The 16,683-nt window shown below is 41.6% G+C and overlaps 2 protein-coding genes across 6 annotated transcripts in view; both read right to left on the minus strand.

Annotated features, from left to right (window-relative positions):
* Window positions 1-6,946, minus strand: part of Znf410 (zinc finger protein 410) — a 28,621-nt gene extending 21,675 nt beyond the window's left edge. The window contains exons 1-3 of one of the 2 annotated variants that reach the window (XR_013106702.1): window positions 6,616-6,753; window positions 1,076-1,256; window positions 46-181 (exon numbers count right to left, since the gene is read on the minus strand). Coding sequence is in view for 1 of the 2 variants with exons in the window: in XM_076921678.1 (XP_076777793.1) it covers window positions 46-181; window positions 1,076-1,108 (169 nt within the window). In the remaining variant the exon portion in view is untranslated. Of the gene's footprint in view, window positions 1-45; window positions 182-1,075; window positions 1,257-6,615 lie in introns of both variants that reach the window. The other variant, XM_076921678.1, reaches the window with a different exon arrangement.
* A 2,668-nt stretch (window positions 6,947-9,614) lies between these two features.
* The window catches only part of Ptgr2 (prostaglandin reductase 2), a 30,735-nt gene continuing 23,666 nt past the window's right edge, over window positions 9,615-16,683 (minus strand). For 3 of the 4 annotated variants that reach the window (XR_013106703.1, XR_013106704.1, XR_013106705.1), the window contains 3 exons: window positions 15,629-15,854; window positions 15,035-15,122; window positions 12,591-12,630 (listed from right to left, as the gene is read on the minus strand). Coding sequence is in view for 1 of the 4 variants with exons in the window: in XM_076921690.1 (XP_076777805.1) it covers window positions 9,716-9,792; window positions 12,591-12,630; window positions 15,035-15,122; window positions 15,733-15,854 (327 nt within the window). In the remaining 3 variants the exon portion in view is untranslated. Of the gene's footprint in view, window positions 9,793-12,590; window positions 12,631-15,034; window positions 15,123-15,628; window positions 15,855-16,683 lie in introns of those variants that run through there. The other variant, XM_076921690.1, reaches the window with a different exon arrangement.

Consider the following 16,683-nt stretch of genomic DNA (forward strand, 5'->3'; position numbering starts at 1 on the left):
ACCTCTTAAGTCTTCTTTGTCCTATCTGTAGTGAACACATTTTACCTGGTAACATTAGCCGACTGCATTCTGAGGCCTCGGTCACTGGAAGGAGGGATAAGCAAGTAATGTCTTTAGCTTCTGATTCTACTAGCCCTTGGCCCAGGGGGATGGAGGTGTTCTGAACAAACTGAACCAGGAGCTGAGGAGGGGAAAACAGGTAAAACTGAGAATCAGAGGTTGCTAGGAATGAATCTCAACTTTAAATTTATCAAACAAGTGATAATATAATTAAGTCTTGTTCCTGGTCTCAGTGAGATACATAGAAAAACTAGATTAACTACATTTATCAAGGTGTTTGTTCTACAGAATTGATTTATAAAATTAATCTGTCATTTTCTATCAAAGAAAATTATGAAAGTGTATTTTTAAATGATGAGCTGTTATTAAAAAAAAAACTCAACTGCACTGTACTGATTACATCTTAGAAAGTACTTTCCTGGGTATCAGTTCATTTAATCCTTCTATTAAATTCCTAACTGAACATGTATTTTACAAATGAGCATCAATCTGAAAACACTGACTTGTCTAAGATGACATAATTAGTTAAAGTTCCAGTCTTCAAAATTAAGTAATGATTTCAAATTTAGTGACTTTTCTAGTATAGAACACAAATTTACTAAAATTAAAGTATGAAAAATGATAGAAATTATAAAATGCTTAAATCTCTTAATAATGTTTAGAAAGAAGATATTTTTCAATTATATATAAAATTAACAAGATTTGTGTAAATAAATATATACGCATATATATTACAACTATATAATATAAATATACTTTAGAAATAGAAAAATATCTTATTATATTTAAGTACTTTAAGTATTTCATTAAATACCTAAATAGCAAACGTAAAAAACTCACAAAAAATGGAAACTGAATAGTAGTCTTTGAGAAGCCTTTAGTAACAGGAAAATCATGAACTAATAGCTGTAGTAGAAATCACTTGGCTCACGAAGTCAAAACTGTTTACTATGAAGCCACCAGAGAAGTTGTTTCCTGACCAACAGTCTGAGAATAAACAGCTGAGTGGGCTCACCTCTGGTTTGGATTCTAACTCATCTGATAACATTGATTCAGCTTCTGAAATCCTGTAGCTGTTCGGGGGACTGGTTCAAATCTAATCCAGTCAATGACACCTTCCTGTTACATTCATATTCCTTTAAAAAACATTACACTTTTCCTGTAAGATGCTGAACTAGGTTGGTAATCACTTTAACCTAAAATAAGGGCAAAAAAAGAGAAAGATATAGCATTAAGAGCAGTAAGAAAATGCAGCTAAATAAACAAAGGCATCCCTTTATATCTAAAAAAATCACAAGCAGACATTCAGCCACAACATGTTTTAAAGTAGAACACGCCCAATAAGTATCAAAACCTATAAAAAGCATTCTGCTTTGATAAAATATCTCTACTTCTTTTTAAAATTTTATTTTTATTTCATGCATGTATAACTAACTCCCTGTGTGTGCAAGTGTCCAGAGTCCAACAGAGGGTATCAAATTCTCCTGGAGCTCCACAGAGTGGATGCTAGGGACCAAACGCTGGTTCTCTGCAAGGACAGCAAGTGTTCTTAACCATGAGCTTTATGAGTCCCCGCAAGTTTCCACGTATAATGAAGCCCTGACTGCCTGAAACTCATAAACAGACCTAGCTGGCCTCCCACTGTCAGTGATTCGCCTGCCTCTTCCTGAGCACTGTGAGGGGTTACAGATACACCTGGCTCTCAAAGCGTCTTAAAATATGGAAAAGCTATATTCCCAAAGATGTTCATTGAAAATATAAGACAAAGAACTGGAAGCAACTCACAATTATCTTTTAGAACACTTAAACACATACACACAATATAGGGGTGACTATTAAATATGGCAGTGTTACTTTGAAATAGTTATGGCTAGAGATGCAGTTTAGTGGTAGAACATGTGCCAAGCATGTGCAAATACTTGAGTTTGATTCATAACAAAACATACACACAATATAAGGACCATACAACAAAAAATTGATTACAAATCTTTTTCCCATTTTAACACTAATTACAACATCCAAAAAGTAAAAAGAAATTCACAGATATAACAAGAGTTTTATTGTTTAACAGGACAGTGTGACTTACTCTTTTTTCTTGCTTCTAAAAGGTAATTATGCTGTTCTGATCATTTAAAAAATAAGCCCAGCAGGGGTTTGGTGGAGCACACCTACAATCTTGGGACTCAGGGAGCCTGGGCTCTACAGCAAATTCAAGGTCTGTCTGGGCTACTACTGTGATCTCAGAAAAACAAAACAAATAGTAATCAAGTCAAGGTAAAGCACATGCATAGCATAGCACAATGTTCAAGTGCAAGTGCCAGCACTGAAAGCAAACAAGCCAACAAGGGAGGAGGGGGGGAGTTGCAGAGGAAGAGCGATTGGACTATTCAGATAGAGAAGCAACAGATTTTTCTTTCTTCCTCTCACCCTTCCTCCTTCCTTGGTCTCCAATGGATACTGAACCTAAGTCTGTCTATCCATGCTAAACATAGACCTTGCTAGTTCCCTAACCCAAAATTCCTGCGTAACTCCCCTCCACCCCAGACTCTAGCACATGAATTCACTTAATTTGGTGGAATTGCTAGTAAAATTGGGAGTACTGCTATCCATAAAGTGAAGACAGTAAAATGTTTACCTAGGATGGAGATTTTTCTATTAACACCAGGATAGACTAGAAAGACAGACATTTAGAAATCCTGGAATTAGGGCCTGTAAGATGGCTCAATTTGTAAAGGTGATTGCCACCATGCCTGACAACCTCAATTCCATGCCCAGGACCCATAGGATAAAAGGGGAGAACTAACTCTCACCAACTGTCCCCTGCCTCCCACATATATGCACACACAAATAAATACATCTAATTTTTAAAAGAAATACTAGAACAACTGATGGGTTTTTGTTGTTGTTGATGATGTCTCTCCCTCTCTCTTTTCAGCAGTCTGAAATCCAACTCATAAAATATAAATGAAATGCTCCTTTATTTCTTACATAAAATGAAGAATCATAAATGCTCAACTTTTCTTTCTATATACATTTTCCTTCCTCAAGCACTAAAATAGCTTAATATTGTTTATCTACTCATGTTCATGAGGGGAAGAAACCAAGGCTCAACAAATCACCAAGTTATTAAACGGCATAAGCAAGCTGGCATGGTGAGTTGGCACAAACAGGCAAGGATTATATCTAAGTTTAATCTTAAATTTCAAGGGCTTTAGCGATTTCTCTTCCCAACTCCCTCTCATACAACAAGCCAAGAAATTACCAGATGTTTGTTCGGGTTAACTGGTAATCTTTAAAGTGCATCCTGCCGGGCAGTGGTGGCACACGCCTTTAATCCCAGCACCTGGGAGGCAGAAGCAGGCAGATTTCTGAGTTTGAGGCCAGCCTGGTCTACAGAGTGAGTTCCAGGACAGCCAGGACTACACAGAGAAACCCTGTCTCAAAAAACAAAAAACAAACAAACAAAAAAATAAAGTGCATCCAGCTTTATGATTCCTGGATTGTAGAATCACTAAGAGATGAGACAATTAAAATCACTGGTGCTTAGGTCCTACCCACAAAATCTTTCTACTTAGTGGTGTTTTTTTTTTTTTTTTAAATAATCTTTGAAAACAAATAAAGCTATTCTGCAGCAACGGCAACATCCGTTTTGTAATGGAATACAGCCATACAATCCTGGTACCCAATGTGTGGTTTGCATAGGTATTGAACAAACAGTAGAACACACTAGGATATGTTGAACTCTCAAGAAATCTGTTGAAGAGGCAGGTGTGGTGGCTGGCATGTACATCTCAGTGATGGGGAGACTGAAGCAGAAGGACAGGGGTTGCAGCTGGCGTGAACTACACTGCAAGATCATATCTTGAAATAAAAAAAAAAGTAGTATGTTCATTCAGGGCACAGCGGCTCATCAAGTGTCTCTGTGGACTTCATCTGTAACACAGAACCTGCTAAGTACACCATCCAACAATATAATGGGGGTATATAAGCTAGGTTTGCTATTTCCAGTTCCATTACCTAGTTTTCCAAGTTCAAAAGCTAAAATGTAAATTTCCTTCTTGCAATGCAAATTTTTTCAAAAAATAAGTTTGGGGCCAGACATGGTGGCACACACTTCAAATCCAGCACTCTGGAAGTAGAGGTAAGCTTATTGATAGGAGTTTGGGGCCAGCCTGGTCTACATATTAAATTCCCAGGCAAACCAAGGCTATACAGTTGAGACCTTTCCCCCCCCCCCCGCCCCCAAAAAATGAAGTTTCATGGAGATAGTTCACATAAAATTTACTTATTTTTAAGATTTTTATTTCTTGTGCATGGGTATTTTGCCTACATGTTATCTGTACATCACATGTATGCAGTACATGTATGCAGTACCCATGGAGGCAGAAAGCAATGGACCCTCTGGAACTGGAGTTACAAAAGGTTATGAATCACTGTGGGGGTGGGGGGTGCTGGGAACTAAACCCAGTTCCTCGCACACATTTTGACAAGTACAGTTAAACTGTCTTTAATGTATTCATAGTTCCGTAATCACACACAAGATCAGTTTGTTTAGCTTCTGGGAGGGGAGAGGGCTGGAAGGGTTCAGACAGGCTCTTGAATAGCTCAAGCTGGCCTGGAACTCTGTATGTATCTGAGGCTAGCCTTGAACTCCTACTCATTCCTCACAGTGTATTACTTACAGTACTGAGATTAAAGGTATGTATCACCACCCTTGGCTAATTTTACATTTTCCCAAAAGAAAGCCTGAAGTCACTGCCCACTTCTAACATAGTAGTTATTGTGAGTTTAAATGACTTCCATACAAGTTTCCCCGGTGAGCACACAGAAAGCACTGGATAATTATTCAGATAGAGAATAAGTAACATGACAAATGATCACCCGATTCCCCACCCCCTTACTCCGACTTTTCAATTCCAAACGTTCATTATTATTTGCTTGAGGAGTAATTCTGCATATACATCATCAGCATTTCAAACCAAACCTCGTCTACACAGAGTATCATCTCCCCCACCAAACCTGTTCTTCTTGAATTATCTCTTTTATTTATTACCCAATCTTCCCACTCAGCTGCAAATTCTATCTAGCAGTCAGTGCCTCTCACCCTACATGTTTTAATCATCTCAGTCATTAATAACCACTTCTTCTGTGGTGCTGTTTAGATTTCTTGGGATTTTTTTTTGTTTTGTTTTGTTTTGTTTTGTTTTGTTTTTCGAGACAGGGTTTCTCTGTGTAGCCCTGGCTGTCCTGGAACTCACTCTGTAGACCAGGCTGGCCTCGAACTCAGAAATCCGCCTGCCTCTGCCTCCCAAGTGCTGGGATTAAAGGCGTGCGCCACCACCGCCCGGCTTCTCGGGATCTTTCAACTACACTTTTCTTTTTTGTCAGCTACACGATTAGCACGAGCTTCCACTTGGTCACCTTGCCTATTAAAATCACCCTTTGCAATCTACGTTTTACACAAACAAACACGCATTCTTTTTCCAAAACACAAAAATGTTTGTCACTCCCCGTATGCAGTTTAGGATCTCAGAATAATGGCCAGCCCCTAAGGGCAAACCTCTTCACTGACATACCCCCTCCCCCCCCCCCAAAAAAAAAAAACCCTTGGAAATTGTGGGATTTACCTAAATTTGACACCTACTGGGATACAAAGCTTAAATTAGAATCCAAATTTCCTGATGCTTGGCTGCCCTGTATTCTGCCACAAAGTACTATAACACAAAGCGTAATTTCTCAATGCCAAACACCCTGAATTGCCCGTCTTTACTTCAAACTATGTTTTATTGTCTTTGCAGATGTTACACTAGCCTTTGTGTCAAAGTCTAATGCAAATGTATGAACTCTTAATCCCAAATCAATAATATTTAACTCCCGAATGGTTACTAAGTACATTTCAGAGCCTCGTGAGCAAGTGAGACAAAGTTTAATAAACTAATTGGATCGTCTTCTCTTGAGAAACTTCAGGGAACAACCTGAATGAGCAAAGCACATCATCCTGGCTGCAAACACTCGCTGCCCACACAGGGGCCTGAAGTGACAGGCAGAGGAGACACCAGAGGTCCAGCCTTGGTCCGTAGACGTCCCTATTCCAGACCAAGGAGGAGAGTGGACCCAGGAACGGAGCCGGCAGCCCTGGGTGAAACGCCGGCAGGGCACCGCTGCCAACCCTTTCCGCCAGCACAAAGGCCTCAGCCGACGGCCCTGAGGTCTGCGGGCAGGCCCAGCTGCGGTTGCAGTCCGGAGCCTCCGCCCGGGGGACTCGCTAACTCCGGCTTTCTGGGGGCAGTCTGGTTCCCATGCACCCTCCAGCAAAAACAAGCAAAGGAGAAGACACAGCGCGCCCCAGATCCTGAAAGGGGTTAGGGCCGATGCCGCCCGGCTTCGGACCGGTCGCTCCCCGCCCGCTAGACGCCTGGGGGAGCCTAGGGGGGCGGCTTCCTTGTGTCCTTCGGGGGCGACCTCGGCTCCAGATCCCCAGACCCCACCGTGGCTTCCTTTCCCTGCGGGACCACCTAGCCGAGCGGGTGTGGCTAGCACTAGCCTGGGGCTCACCTTCCAGTCTAGGGCAGCTGGCCGTCCGTCAGTCAGTCCCGAATTCCGTCCACACACGGCGTCTTCCGGCTCCCGCCGGAAGCAGCTCCAGAGCGGGACAGGAAGTTTGGCCGCCCCCCACCAGCCTACACACTCGCTGTCTTCTCCGCCCCGCCGGTGGTCCTCAGGTCGAGGTGCTGACTCTTGGGCAGCTGCTGAGACCGATCCTCAGCTCCCCACTACAGATGCACACCCCGACACACACAGGGCTCCCGACGGGGGAGCCGCGGCGCCCCGCCCCCTCCTCTCTGCCCTTCAGGGCTCTCGGGTCCACGAAATCTGAAACCAGGTCAGTGCAGTCTAGCCGTGACGTCATTGCCTTCCCGCCGAGGCGGAGGAGTGTGGGGGCGGCGGCTGGGAAGGGTGGGATGGCCGGGGTTGGGAGGGTGGAGGGTAGCTTTCTCCGGAGCTGAGGACTTAGGACAGCTGATGAGAAACTGTGCTCCCGGAAACACCAAAACTCCATGAAGAGCACCTGAAATGTTCATGGCCCACAGAGGGACCTGGACTGGGTATGAATTTAGGCACATGTACAGCTTTCGAAACATTTAAGAGTTCTCCAGAGATCTTGGATGCCCTGACTGAGGGCTCAGATATCTAAGTTCCAAGCTGGATAATAGTTCAGTGTTGAAACTTTCGAGTTTGACTGCATAAAATTTAAGATCTGGCGTGGTGGCACACGCCTGTAACTCCAGTAATCCCAGCACTCCAGGAGTTCCCGGTGAGCTCGGTCTACATAGTGAGACCTTGTCCAAAACACAACAACAAAACATGAGGTGGTGAGTAGAGGACTAAAGATAGCGCTGTGGGAATTAATGTTCTCTGAAGGCGCTTATTTTCCAGTTTAGAGATAAGCCAGGAGTCTGGATGAGCTAGGGAGTCGTAGTTTCTGTACAAAACGTTCCGGGAGAAAACGTTTCCTCGATACAGTTTGTGCTGGGCACTGAGAAGCATGACTGTAATCCCATTTGAGGATTGCTGGGCTACATAGTATCTGGAAAAAACCTTGGGGTGGCAAGGAAATGTTTACTAGGAGCTAAAATCCTAAAATTCAAGTAAGAATTAAAAGAACAAAGTAGATTTGGCAGTTACCAATATATGAAGAGATGAAGAGCCGTCCGGAAAGAAAAATAATAGAGTCCAGAGAAAACATGTAAAACAAGGTTAGAACGCTGCAAAACTCGATTAAGTGATTACTAATACAATTTGTTTTGCTTCTAAAATACATTGGCTGTAAAAAAGTGGCCATAAGTCATACTCAGAAAACATCTCCAGTTTTATTTTTCTAAAGGTTGAGTTACAATTAATAAAACTAATGTGATACAATAGTATATCTGGAATAGTCATGTCTATAACCATTGGTTGGTTCACTTAGTCCTATCATTTTCTGAAGCTTGTTTACCTGGGGCTTGTTGGGGAAAAGTACAATTGGGGATTAACTCAAAGCCCCTAGAGTACTGATCAGTGTTCTGCCCTGGCCACTCCCTCAACTCACTTTAATCAGTGAAATTCTTAGTGATGTTTCTATTAGCTCTCCAAAGTACAAGCGCAGCATGGTGCACAGGCCTTTAACATTGGCACTCCAGAGGCAGACAGGCAAATGGATAGCTTTGAGTCCCAGGGCAGCCTGGATTACATAGCAAGCCACCTAACAGACTCTGTCTTAAAAAAAAAAAAAAATCCTAAAATAATCACAAGCTTTTATCAGTGTGTAGTAAGTTGTTAGGCTTGCTCCAGTCAGTTGTGTGGCAGAACACAAATAGATCATCTCCTGGATTAAACCTGGTCTCTGGAGCTTCCCAGCAACTCATTTGTCTTCTCATACCACTTCCAACACAAAACTTCTGCCCTCCTACACCAAATACTCCCAGTGCTGCCCGAAACCCTACGCACTTAGGCCATTAAGTACAGGCAGGCTGGAGACATGGCTCAGCACTGAAGAGCATCTCCTGCTCCACCAGAGGACCCGAATTCTAGAACCCAGCACCCACATGGTAGCTCAGAACTCTCCAGTTCCAGGGGATCCAGTGCCCCAATGCCCTCTGCAGCCACTCTCCACTGCAGGTACCAGGCATGCTTGTGTTGTACAGACAGACATGCGGGTACATAAAATAAAGATTTTTAAAGTCTCTCATTAAAAATATGGAAAGACTATCTCAATTCTAATACTCTCAGTTTAAGAACGGTAAAAAGTTCAACAAATGTGAACTGCCTCACACTTTAGAATTAGCAGAGTGTTTACTCAGTTCTACAAGTAATTTAAAGATGTATATGATCCATTAACAGTTGGGGTTAAAAACCTGGGGTTTAAGAACCACCCAGGGTTTTTTTTAAATATTTGATACAAATATATGTAATATTAGTTTTTACAAACAAAATTAGCCAAGTATTAGTGACACCTGCCTGGTATCCCAGCAGTCTCGGCAGCAGGAGTCAGTCCAGCCTGAGCTAAACTAACAGACCCATCTCCAAAACAATATTATTAGTTATTATTAGAAGAAAAATAATCAGGCATAGTGGTACATGCCTGCAGTCCCAGGACTTAGGAGATGGAGCCACAAGATCACAACTTTGAGGCCAGTGTGGACTTCATATAGAGATCTTGCCTCAAAAATAAAATAAAGTTAAAAAAAAAAAAACAGAAAAAGAAATAATACTAACTTCAATCTACTGTGGTATTAGTTCTCAACCTTCCTAATACACCAACCCTTTAATACAGTTTCTCATGTTGTGGTGATCCCCAATCATAGAATTATTTGGTTGCTACCTTATAACTATAATTTGGTATTATGAATAATAATGTAAATATCTGTTATGCAGGATATCTGATCTATAACCCCTGGGGGGGTCGTGACCCACAGGTTGAGAACCCCTGTATTATGGCAAGTAATCACATGTTAAGTATATAATGAATATGATATTGAAGATAGTTATACAACAAAGAAAATATCGCACTGGAATCAAGAACTATCTATATTGAAAGATTATTTTTTAAATGTATCTTAAGAATCTTTGTGGGAAGTGAGAAATGGAGGGTTTCCTTGATGAAGATACACCAAGACTACAGAGAAGAATCTTCTGAAATGCAGACGATCTGCTTCCCTACATTGCCTCCTGTCATCATGGACTGGAATGCAACTGAAACAAAAAAGAAAAAAATGGTTGTCTGAAAAGAGAAATGTTACTATATGTCTGTTAGGAGGTCTAGCATATAAAATTAGTTTGGATAAATTCTGTAATTCTTTTAAGTTTTTTGGGAGTTTTCTTTTGTTTCTTTTTTGTTTTTGTTTTTGTTTTGTGGCTGGGTGGTGGTGGTGCATGCCTTTAATCCTGGCACTCTGTGAGTTTGACACCAGCCTGGTCTACAGAGTGAGTTCCAATGAAAGCATGTTGGGGATGTGGGGTTATTTTTATGTGGAGCTGGAGAGATAGCTTAGTGTTTGAGAGTGCGTGTTACTCCTGCAGAAGACATGGGTTCAGTTCTCAGCACCCACATGGTAGCTCACAACCATTCCTATTCCTGGCAGCAGCCCTAGGGGATCCAACACTCTCTTCTGAACTCAATGAGCACCATGCATACATGTGGTGTAGACCAGGCTGGCCTTGAACTCATAGATCCACCTGCTTCTGCCTTCCTTGCTGGAATTAAAGCTGTGTCCTACCATCACCAGCTTCTCTGTGTTTCTTTGTTTTGTTTTACTATTACATACAAAAGAAAACTTTCATGGTATATGCCTGTAATCCCAGCACTCTGGAGTTAAGACTAGAGGATCATGAGTTTCAGGCCAAAACTCCAAAACACCTAAGAAGATTTGGGCAGGAGAGAGAGCACACTGACTCCTTCAGATATAGTCTGTATCTTAGAAACCTAGGGTAAGTTCCATCTGAACATCGAGCTTGGATGTTGGAGACCTGCCCCAGACTGCCCTGAAGAAAGTTAATACATTTTGAAATGTGAGGAAAGGAAGAGGAGAGGGAAAGGAGATCTTGTTTGAACAAACACAGACAAAGATACAACAAGTAAGACACAGGGAATCCAGTCAACATCCTGAAAGGCTGCTGCTGGGCTGAGAACACTGGCCTAGCTGGCCCAGCATGCAAGCGGCTCTGAGTAAACACAGCCTACATAAACGGATTGTGACTTTTACCTGTAGTTCCTGGGGCAGAAAGATAAGAGTTCAGGATGGTCATCCTAGCCTTGACTGCAAGAAACCTGGCCTCAAAAACACTGAAAAATAACAAAAAACCCCACTGCTATTTAAAATGGAAATGTCTAACTGGTATCCATATAACGGTACAGAATCTGAGGAGTAAAGGCAAATAAATACGGGGCCAAAATGTCAGCCAAAACAATTTTAAATAATTCAAAATTTTAGAAACTTAACAAATTTTATTGAGTAAATACAGTATATACTTGTTAAGCCAAAAGAGTAAAATTTACATTGAAATACAAACTACCAGTTTGGAAATAATATTAATTTATTTTGAAAAAGGAAAAAAAAAAACCCAGTTTGATTGATTTAAGCCTTTTCATTTGAAATGAACAAGAGAATGTCTAAGTCTATGTTAGGCAAAAAAGAAAACAAAGTGGAACTTAGAAATCTATTAATCTTATGTCTGAGAAATTTAATCTGAAAAGTTACCTAACCCCTACAAAGCTTTCATAATCCTTATATTTTTATAAGCTGTCTGAGAAGCCAAAGAAATACATATATATGACATATTATATTTGAAGTATGAAAACTGCCTCTTGATAGGAGTTGAATATAGAATGTCAAGCTTGCTTGTTTTAGTGCTTGACCTTCTGTCAGCAGTATTCTTTAGGAGGTTCTGGGAACTTTAGGAAGTGGAACTTAGCTGGAGAAAATAGGTCACTAGAGTTGAGCCCTTCCAGTCTGTCTTCTCAGTTTCCTGCCCACCGTGATGTGAAGAGTGCCCTCACATACTCCCATGATGATCCGCCCTACTCACGTGCATGGGGCCACGTGACCATCAACTGAACCCTCTAAAACCATGAGCAAAATAATTCCCTAACGTTTTATTTCCTATCCACAACAGGGTCTTCTGTTACAGAGATGAAAAAGTAACTCATCCACATATGAAATACCACTAAAGTCAGCTCTAACAGTGCTGGATTGCTATCGTTTAGAAAGCCTACATATCTAGAACTGTTCACAGGGAAGAGAGAATTCTGCTTTATTTATTTTTAGACAGTCTCACATAGCTGAGAATGACCTTGCTTGGCTATGTGGCCTGCACCACCTGAGTTCTGGGGTTACAGTGGTTGCTACTATAGATGATCCGTTTGTGCTTTATTCATAGGAGACAAGCACTCTACCAAGTAGCCTACACCCTCAGCCCCAGCAATAGGCTACTAACAAGAAAGTAAGATGCATGTAGTGGCAAATGCCTGTAATTCCAGCACTTTTGAGGTGAAAGCAGAAGGATCAGGAATTTAAGGTCAGCCAGCCACAGCTGCCAATCAAGTTTAAAGCCAACCAGGGCTACACAAGACCTAGTTCCGAAAGGCTCTGCTCCACCTTCCCTCTTCCCTCAGCAGAGGGGGAGGGAGGGATGGAAGGAGGGAGGGGGAGAGAGAGAGAGAGAGGGAGGGAGGGAGGGAGGGAGGGAGGGAGGGAGGATACAGCAGCTTGGTCTTAGAGGCCTTGCCTGGTATCCACAAGGCCCCAGGTTCAATTCTCCCTTACCACATAGTGCAAAAGCACAGTCTTTCCGTTAACATTGACCCTCCATGCTTCTAAAAAGGGGGTGAATAGTGGCTTGGGGTTAGCACAGTGGGGAAATGTCTGCTTAATGTGAACGAGGCCATAAGCTTGTTCTCTAGAACAGAAGAGAAACACCTGAAAGGTAGTGTTAAGAGAAAAACCACTCCGTGTGTTGAACATATGTATGAAATCAGTCTGTTTTCATCTTACCTCCCATGTTTTCCAAGCCATTTGCTACAGTCTCCTTGATCTGCAAATCACAATAGCTAGATTTAGGGTTAATGGTCTCCATAAAAGGAGGCAATACAGTTTAGAACAGTAAAATCCTATATTTCCATTGTCTAAACTTTCTAAAAAAAAACCCTTATTTTTGTTTGTTTACATTTATTTGTTTTGTGGGTGAGTGCACACATGTCATTCCTAGTATGCACATGGAGGTCAAAGGGCAACTTCCAGATTCTTTTTCTTTCTCTTCATAGAGCAGGCTGGACTCAAAGGGCTGAGTCTGCCTCCCAAGTGCTGGGTTTAAAGGTGTGAGCTACATGCTCAGCTTAGTTCTTTCTACTACATGGATTCTGGGGATCCAACTCAGTTCTTCCACTTGGCAGTGAGTGTCCATACTTACGGAGCAATCTTACAGCTCTAAACCCCTAGCTCCAACCCCACCCCCACCCCCACCCCAGTCCACATTAAACAAATTGTACACCCAGGTTGTGTAGCAGAGAATGACTGAATTTACACTCCTCTCCTGCCCTCACCTCCCAAGTGCTGGCATGACAGGCCTGTGGCACTGTACCAGTTTTACTTTCCGCTTCATGCATGCTAAACACGTACCCTACCAAGTTACACACCACCACTACCACCACCACCCCTCTCCTCCCTGGACCCCGTCCATACAGACCCTCTTGGAAAAAATTATCTAAATATACACATATACAATCATTTTCAAGTTTCAAGAACACCTTATCTGGATCCCAGACTAATAATTTCAAATTTTGCCCAACAACTAAAAGAGGCATCAGAATAACCACAAAGAAAAAAAATATCAAAAGGATATTTACTGAACTCAATAGAAGACATAAGGAAATAGGTTATATGAAACCAAAGTAACAACACGTTAGAGAGCTTACTGCCATTCTGTACTTTCTAAATGCAGTAATGACTCATTCTAGTTATATAAAATGTTACACATTTCAATTAAAAAAAAAAGAATATCCAAAGAGAGTTCTGATACGTGCTTTTAAGAAATTGTAATTTTAAGAAATTGTAATTTCTTAAGAAATGTGGGGATGGGGAGGGGAGAGGGAGAGGAAGAGGGAGAGGAGGTAGGGGAAAAGGGAGAGGGAGAGGGAGACTTAAAATACACTATGACTACTGATTTTAAGAAAGTACAATTTCTGGGCCTGGACAGACGGCTCAGTGGTTAAGAACACAGGCTGCTCTTCCAGAGGACCCAGGTTCAATTCCCAGCACCCAGATGACATCTTCCAACTGTCTAACTCCAGTTCCTAGGGATCTGACACCCACTTCTACCTCTGTGAGAACCAGGCAAACAAGTGGTACACAAACATTCCTGTAGACGAAACACCTAAACACATAAAATTAAATTAAAAAATCAGAATTTCTAAGTACAATTCATAAATATTTGTTAAATTAATGAACACTACAAATTTAGATTTCAGGAGAAATTCCTATTGATTTTGTAAATAACCCATGGAAAATAAAGCTTAATTGTTTAAAAGAACTGAGTGTGGTGGTGCGAGCCTTTAGTCCCAGCAGAGGCAGGACTAATTTGAGGCCAGCTTGGTCTACAAAGTGGGACTAGGACAGCCAGGGCTGGTTACACTGAGAAATCCTTTCTCAAAACAAAACAAAAAAATGTTTAAAAGATTTTGTTTTTATTTTATGAGTGTTCTGCCTGCATATATTTATGTATGTACATCTGAGCACCGCTTTGTCCCTGCAAGGCCAAGAGAGGCTACTGGGCTCCCTGGAACTGGAGTTAGAGACAGCTGGTACCACGTGGGTGTCGGAAACCAAACCCAGGTCCTCTGCAAAGGCAGAAAGTGCTGTTAACCTCGGAGCAGCTGCGGTCCTGAGCTTAATGAAAAATCGCATAAAGGTACTAAAAGGGCTTCACAATCAGGAGATTACAGTCACCTGGGAGGAAATTTTATTCAGAGGTTAACTTTTTGAACTACATGTCTGTGTGTGTGTCTCTGTAAATCTGTGCAGGTGAGTGCAGCTGCTTAGGGGTTGCAGAGAGGGTCACCGAGCCCCTGGAGCTGCAGTCACAGTCACTGTGAGCAGCCTGACATACTTGCTGGAAAACAAGGAAAAGTTGGGTCGTCTGTGAGAGTGATCCATGCTCTAAACCACTGAGCCACTGCTCTAGCCCATCTTTTGTAGGAATTCTTCATAATAAAACAAAAGTTTGCCAAATGGCAAAACATATATACTTTTATAGTTACTAGAAGTTTAGGCAGGGGTGTGGCTCAGCTGGTAGAGTGCTTGGTAGGCCCTGGGTAGAGCATGCCTACAATCCTCACACTAGTGAGGGACAGGCAGGGCGCTAAGGGCTGAAGGTCATTTCAGCTACGTGTCAGGTTCAAGGCCAGACTGGGCTACATAAGACCTGGTTCAAAAAGTTTTACCTTTAGCTTTCCTTCTTTAAACCACTGACTCAGCTGAAGAATTCCAGGCTCAAATTTATCTTTATAATTTAATACCATAAATCTCTCTCTGTAAATAGAAAATAAAAGAATAATGATTAGAGAACATTTCAAGAGTGAGACCCCAAAGTCAAATATTTAAATGGTAATATCTTTGTTAGTCTTTAAGTTAGTATATAACCATGCGGAGTCTGGTCAGATACAGGTGTAGGCGTAGTTAAAGTGGAAGTACACTAAACTTTGCCTGAGTTGTGAGGTGTAGTTAGGGTAAGTACACTGAACTGTGACTGTTTGCCTCTGCTTATCTCTACAGCCTATTTGGTAACAGCATTGTGATTTTTCCTTTGTGGGTAATATTTTTCCCCACCCTCAAAGGATTTCATACAGTCAAAACCAGAAGTATCAGTTGTCTGAGAATAAATGAACCAAAATTTAAATATTGAGCTACCTTAAATACATACTTTTCAGTTGTATTTAATAAGAAAACACTGTAACTGAATGCATTTCACATCTATATAATTTAGCGCCCCAGCCCAGCCCCCATGAAAGTGGCAGTAGGGCAAAGGTAAAGGGCACCTTGTGATGTTTCTTTCCTTCTGGATTGCCTCTACAGCAGGGGGCAGTGGAGGAGGGTAAGGCACATCTTTATTGTACTGAGAGATTTGACCACACAGACACACCTTGTGATGTTTCTTTCCTTCTGGATTGCCTCTACAGCAGGGGGCAGTGGAGGAGGGTAAGGCACATCTTTATTGTACTGAGAGATCTGACCACACAGAACGATGTGGCTGTTCTGATTCATCTGTATAGAGAAACACTGATGATTACACCCTTGGACACCTTTGCAATCGATAGAGTATGACTAATCAATGAAAGCCTGTTTAACCACCACACTTAAACCTTTATTGCCAATTAATTGCCTTTATTTTGGAGATTTACCTATTTAAAAGTATTTAAAATTTTTAATTTATTTGTATATATATGTGTCCCTGCATGGATTTTATATTCACCATATGCATGCAGGTGCCTGTGGAGGTCAGACGGAGGCCTCAGACCCCCCTGGAACTGGAGTTATATGTGGTTTTAAGCTGCTTGATGTGCATGTCAGGAACCAAACCAGGTCCTCTGCAAGAGCAGTAAGTACTCTTAACTGCTGAGCTATCTCTCTAGCCCCTACAAGTTTTAATAAATCCACTCTGAAGGAATGTAGAACTAATCAAAATTTGGTAGTCACCAAAAGAATTATATTAGTTGTCACTGACACTGACCTTGCTGCTTTTATTAGCAGTCAAATATTTCTTTTTTAAAAGCTTTATTATTTTTAATTACATGTATATGTATGGGTCTGAGGGCTCCAGACCTCAGCACAACTGACTCCATGATGGAAGTACCATTCGGGCTGTAAAACTCAGCACACAGACAGCACCACCTGTCTGTGAAATGAAACCAATGACCCAATCCATCAAAGTCCACAGTTCTGAGAGTCTCTAAATGTACTAACCTTGCTTTTGGCTTCTATAGCTCTCCTTCAGACTAACTCTTCTTGTTAACTGAACTATTTCAATTTAGGATATGGTATTTGTGCTTAAAAGCTCACCCTGAGAAAGGCTCGGGGCTATACTAGGATCCTG

Source organism: Arvicanthis niloticus, chromosome 23 (assembly GCF_011762505.2).
Source record: "Arvicanthis niloticus isolate mArvNil1 chromosome 23, mArvNil1.pat.X, whole genome shotgun sequence".
Taxonomy (NCBI): domain Eukaryota; kingdom Metazoa; phylum Chordata; class Mammalia; order Rodentia; family Muridae; genus Arvicanthis; species Arvicanthis niloticus.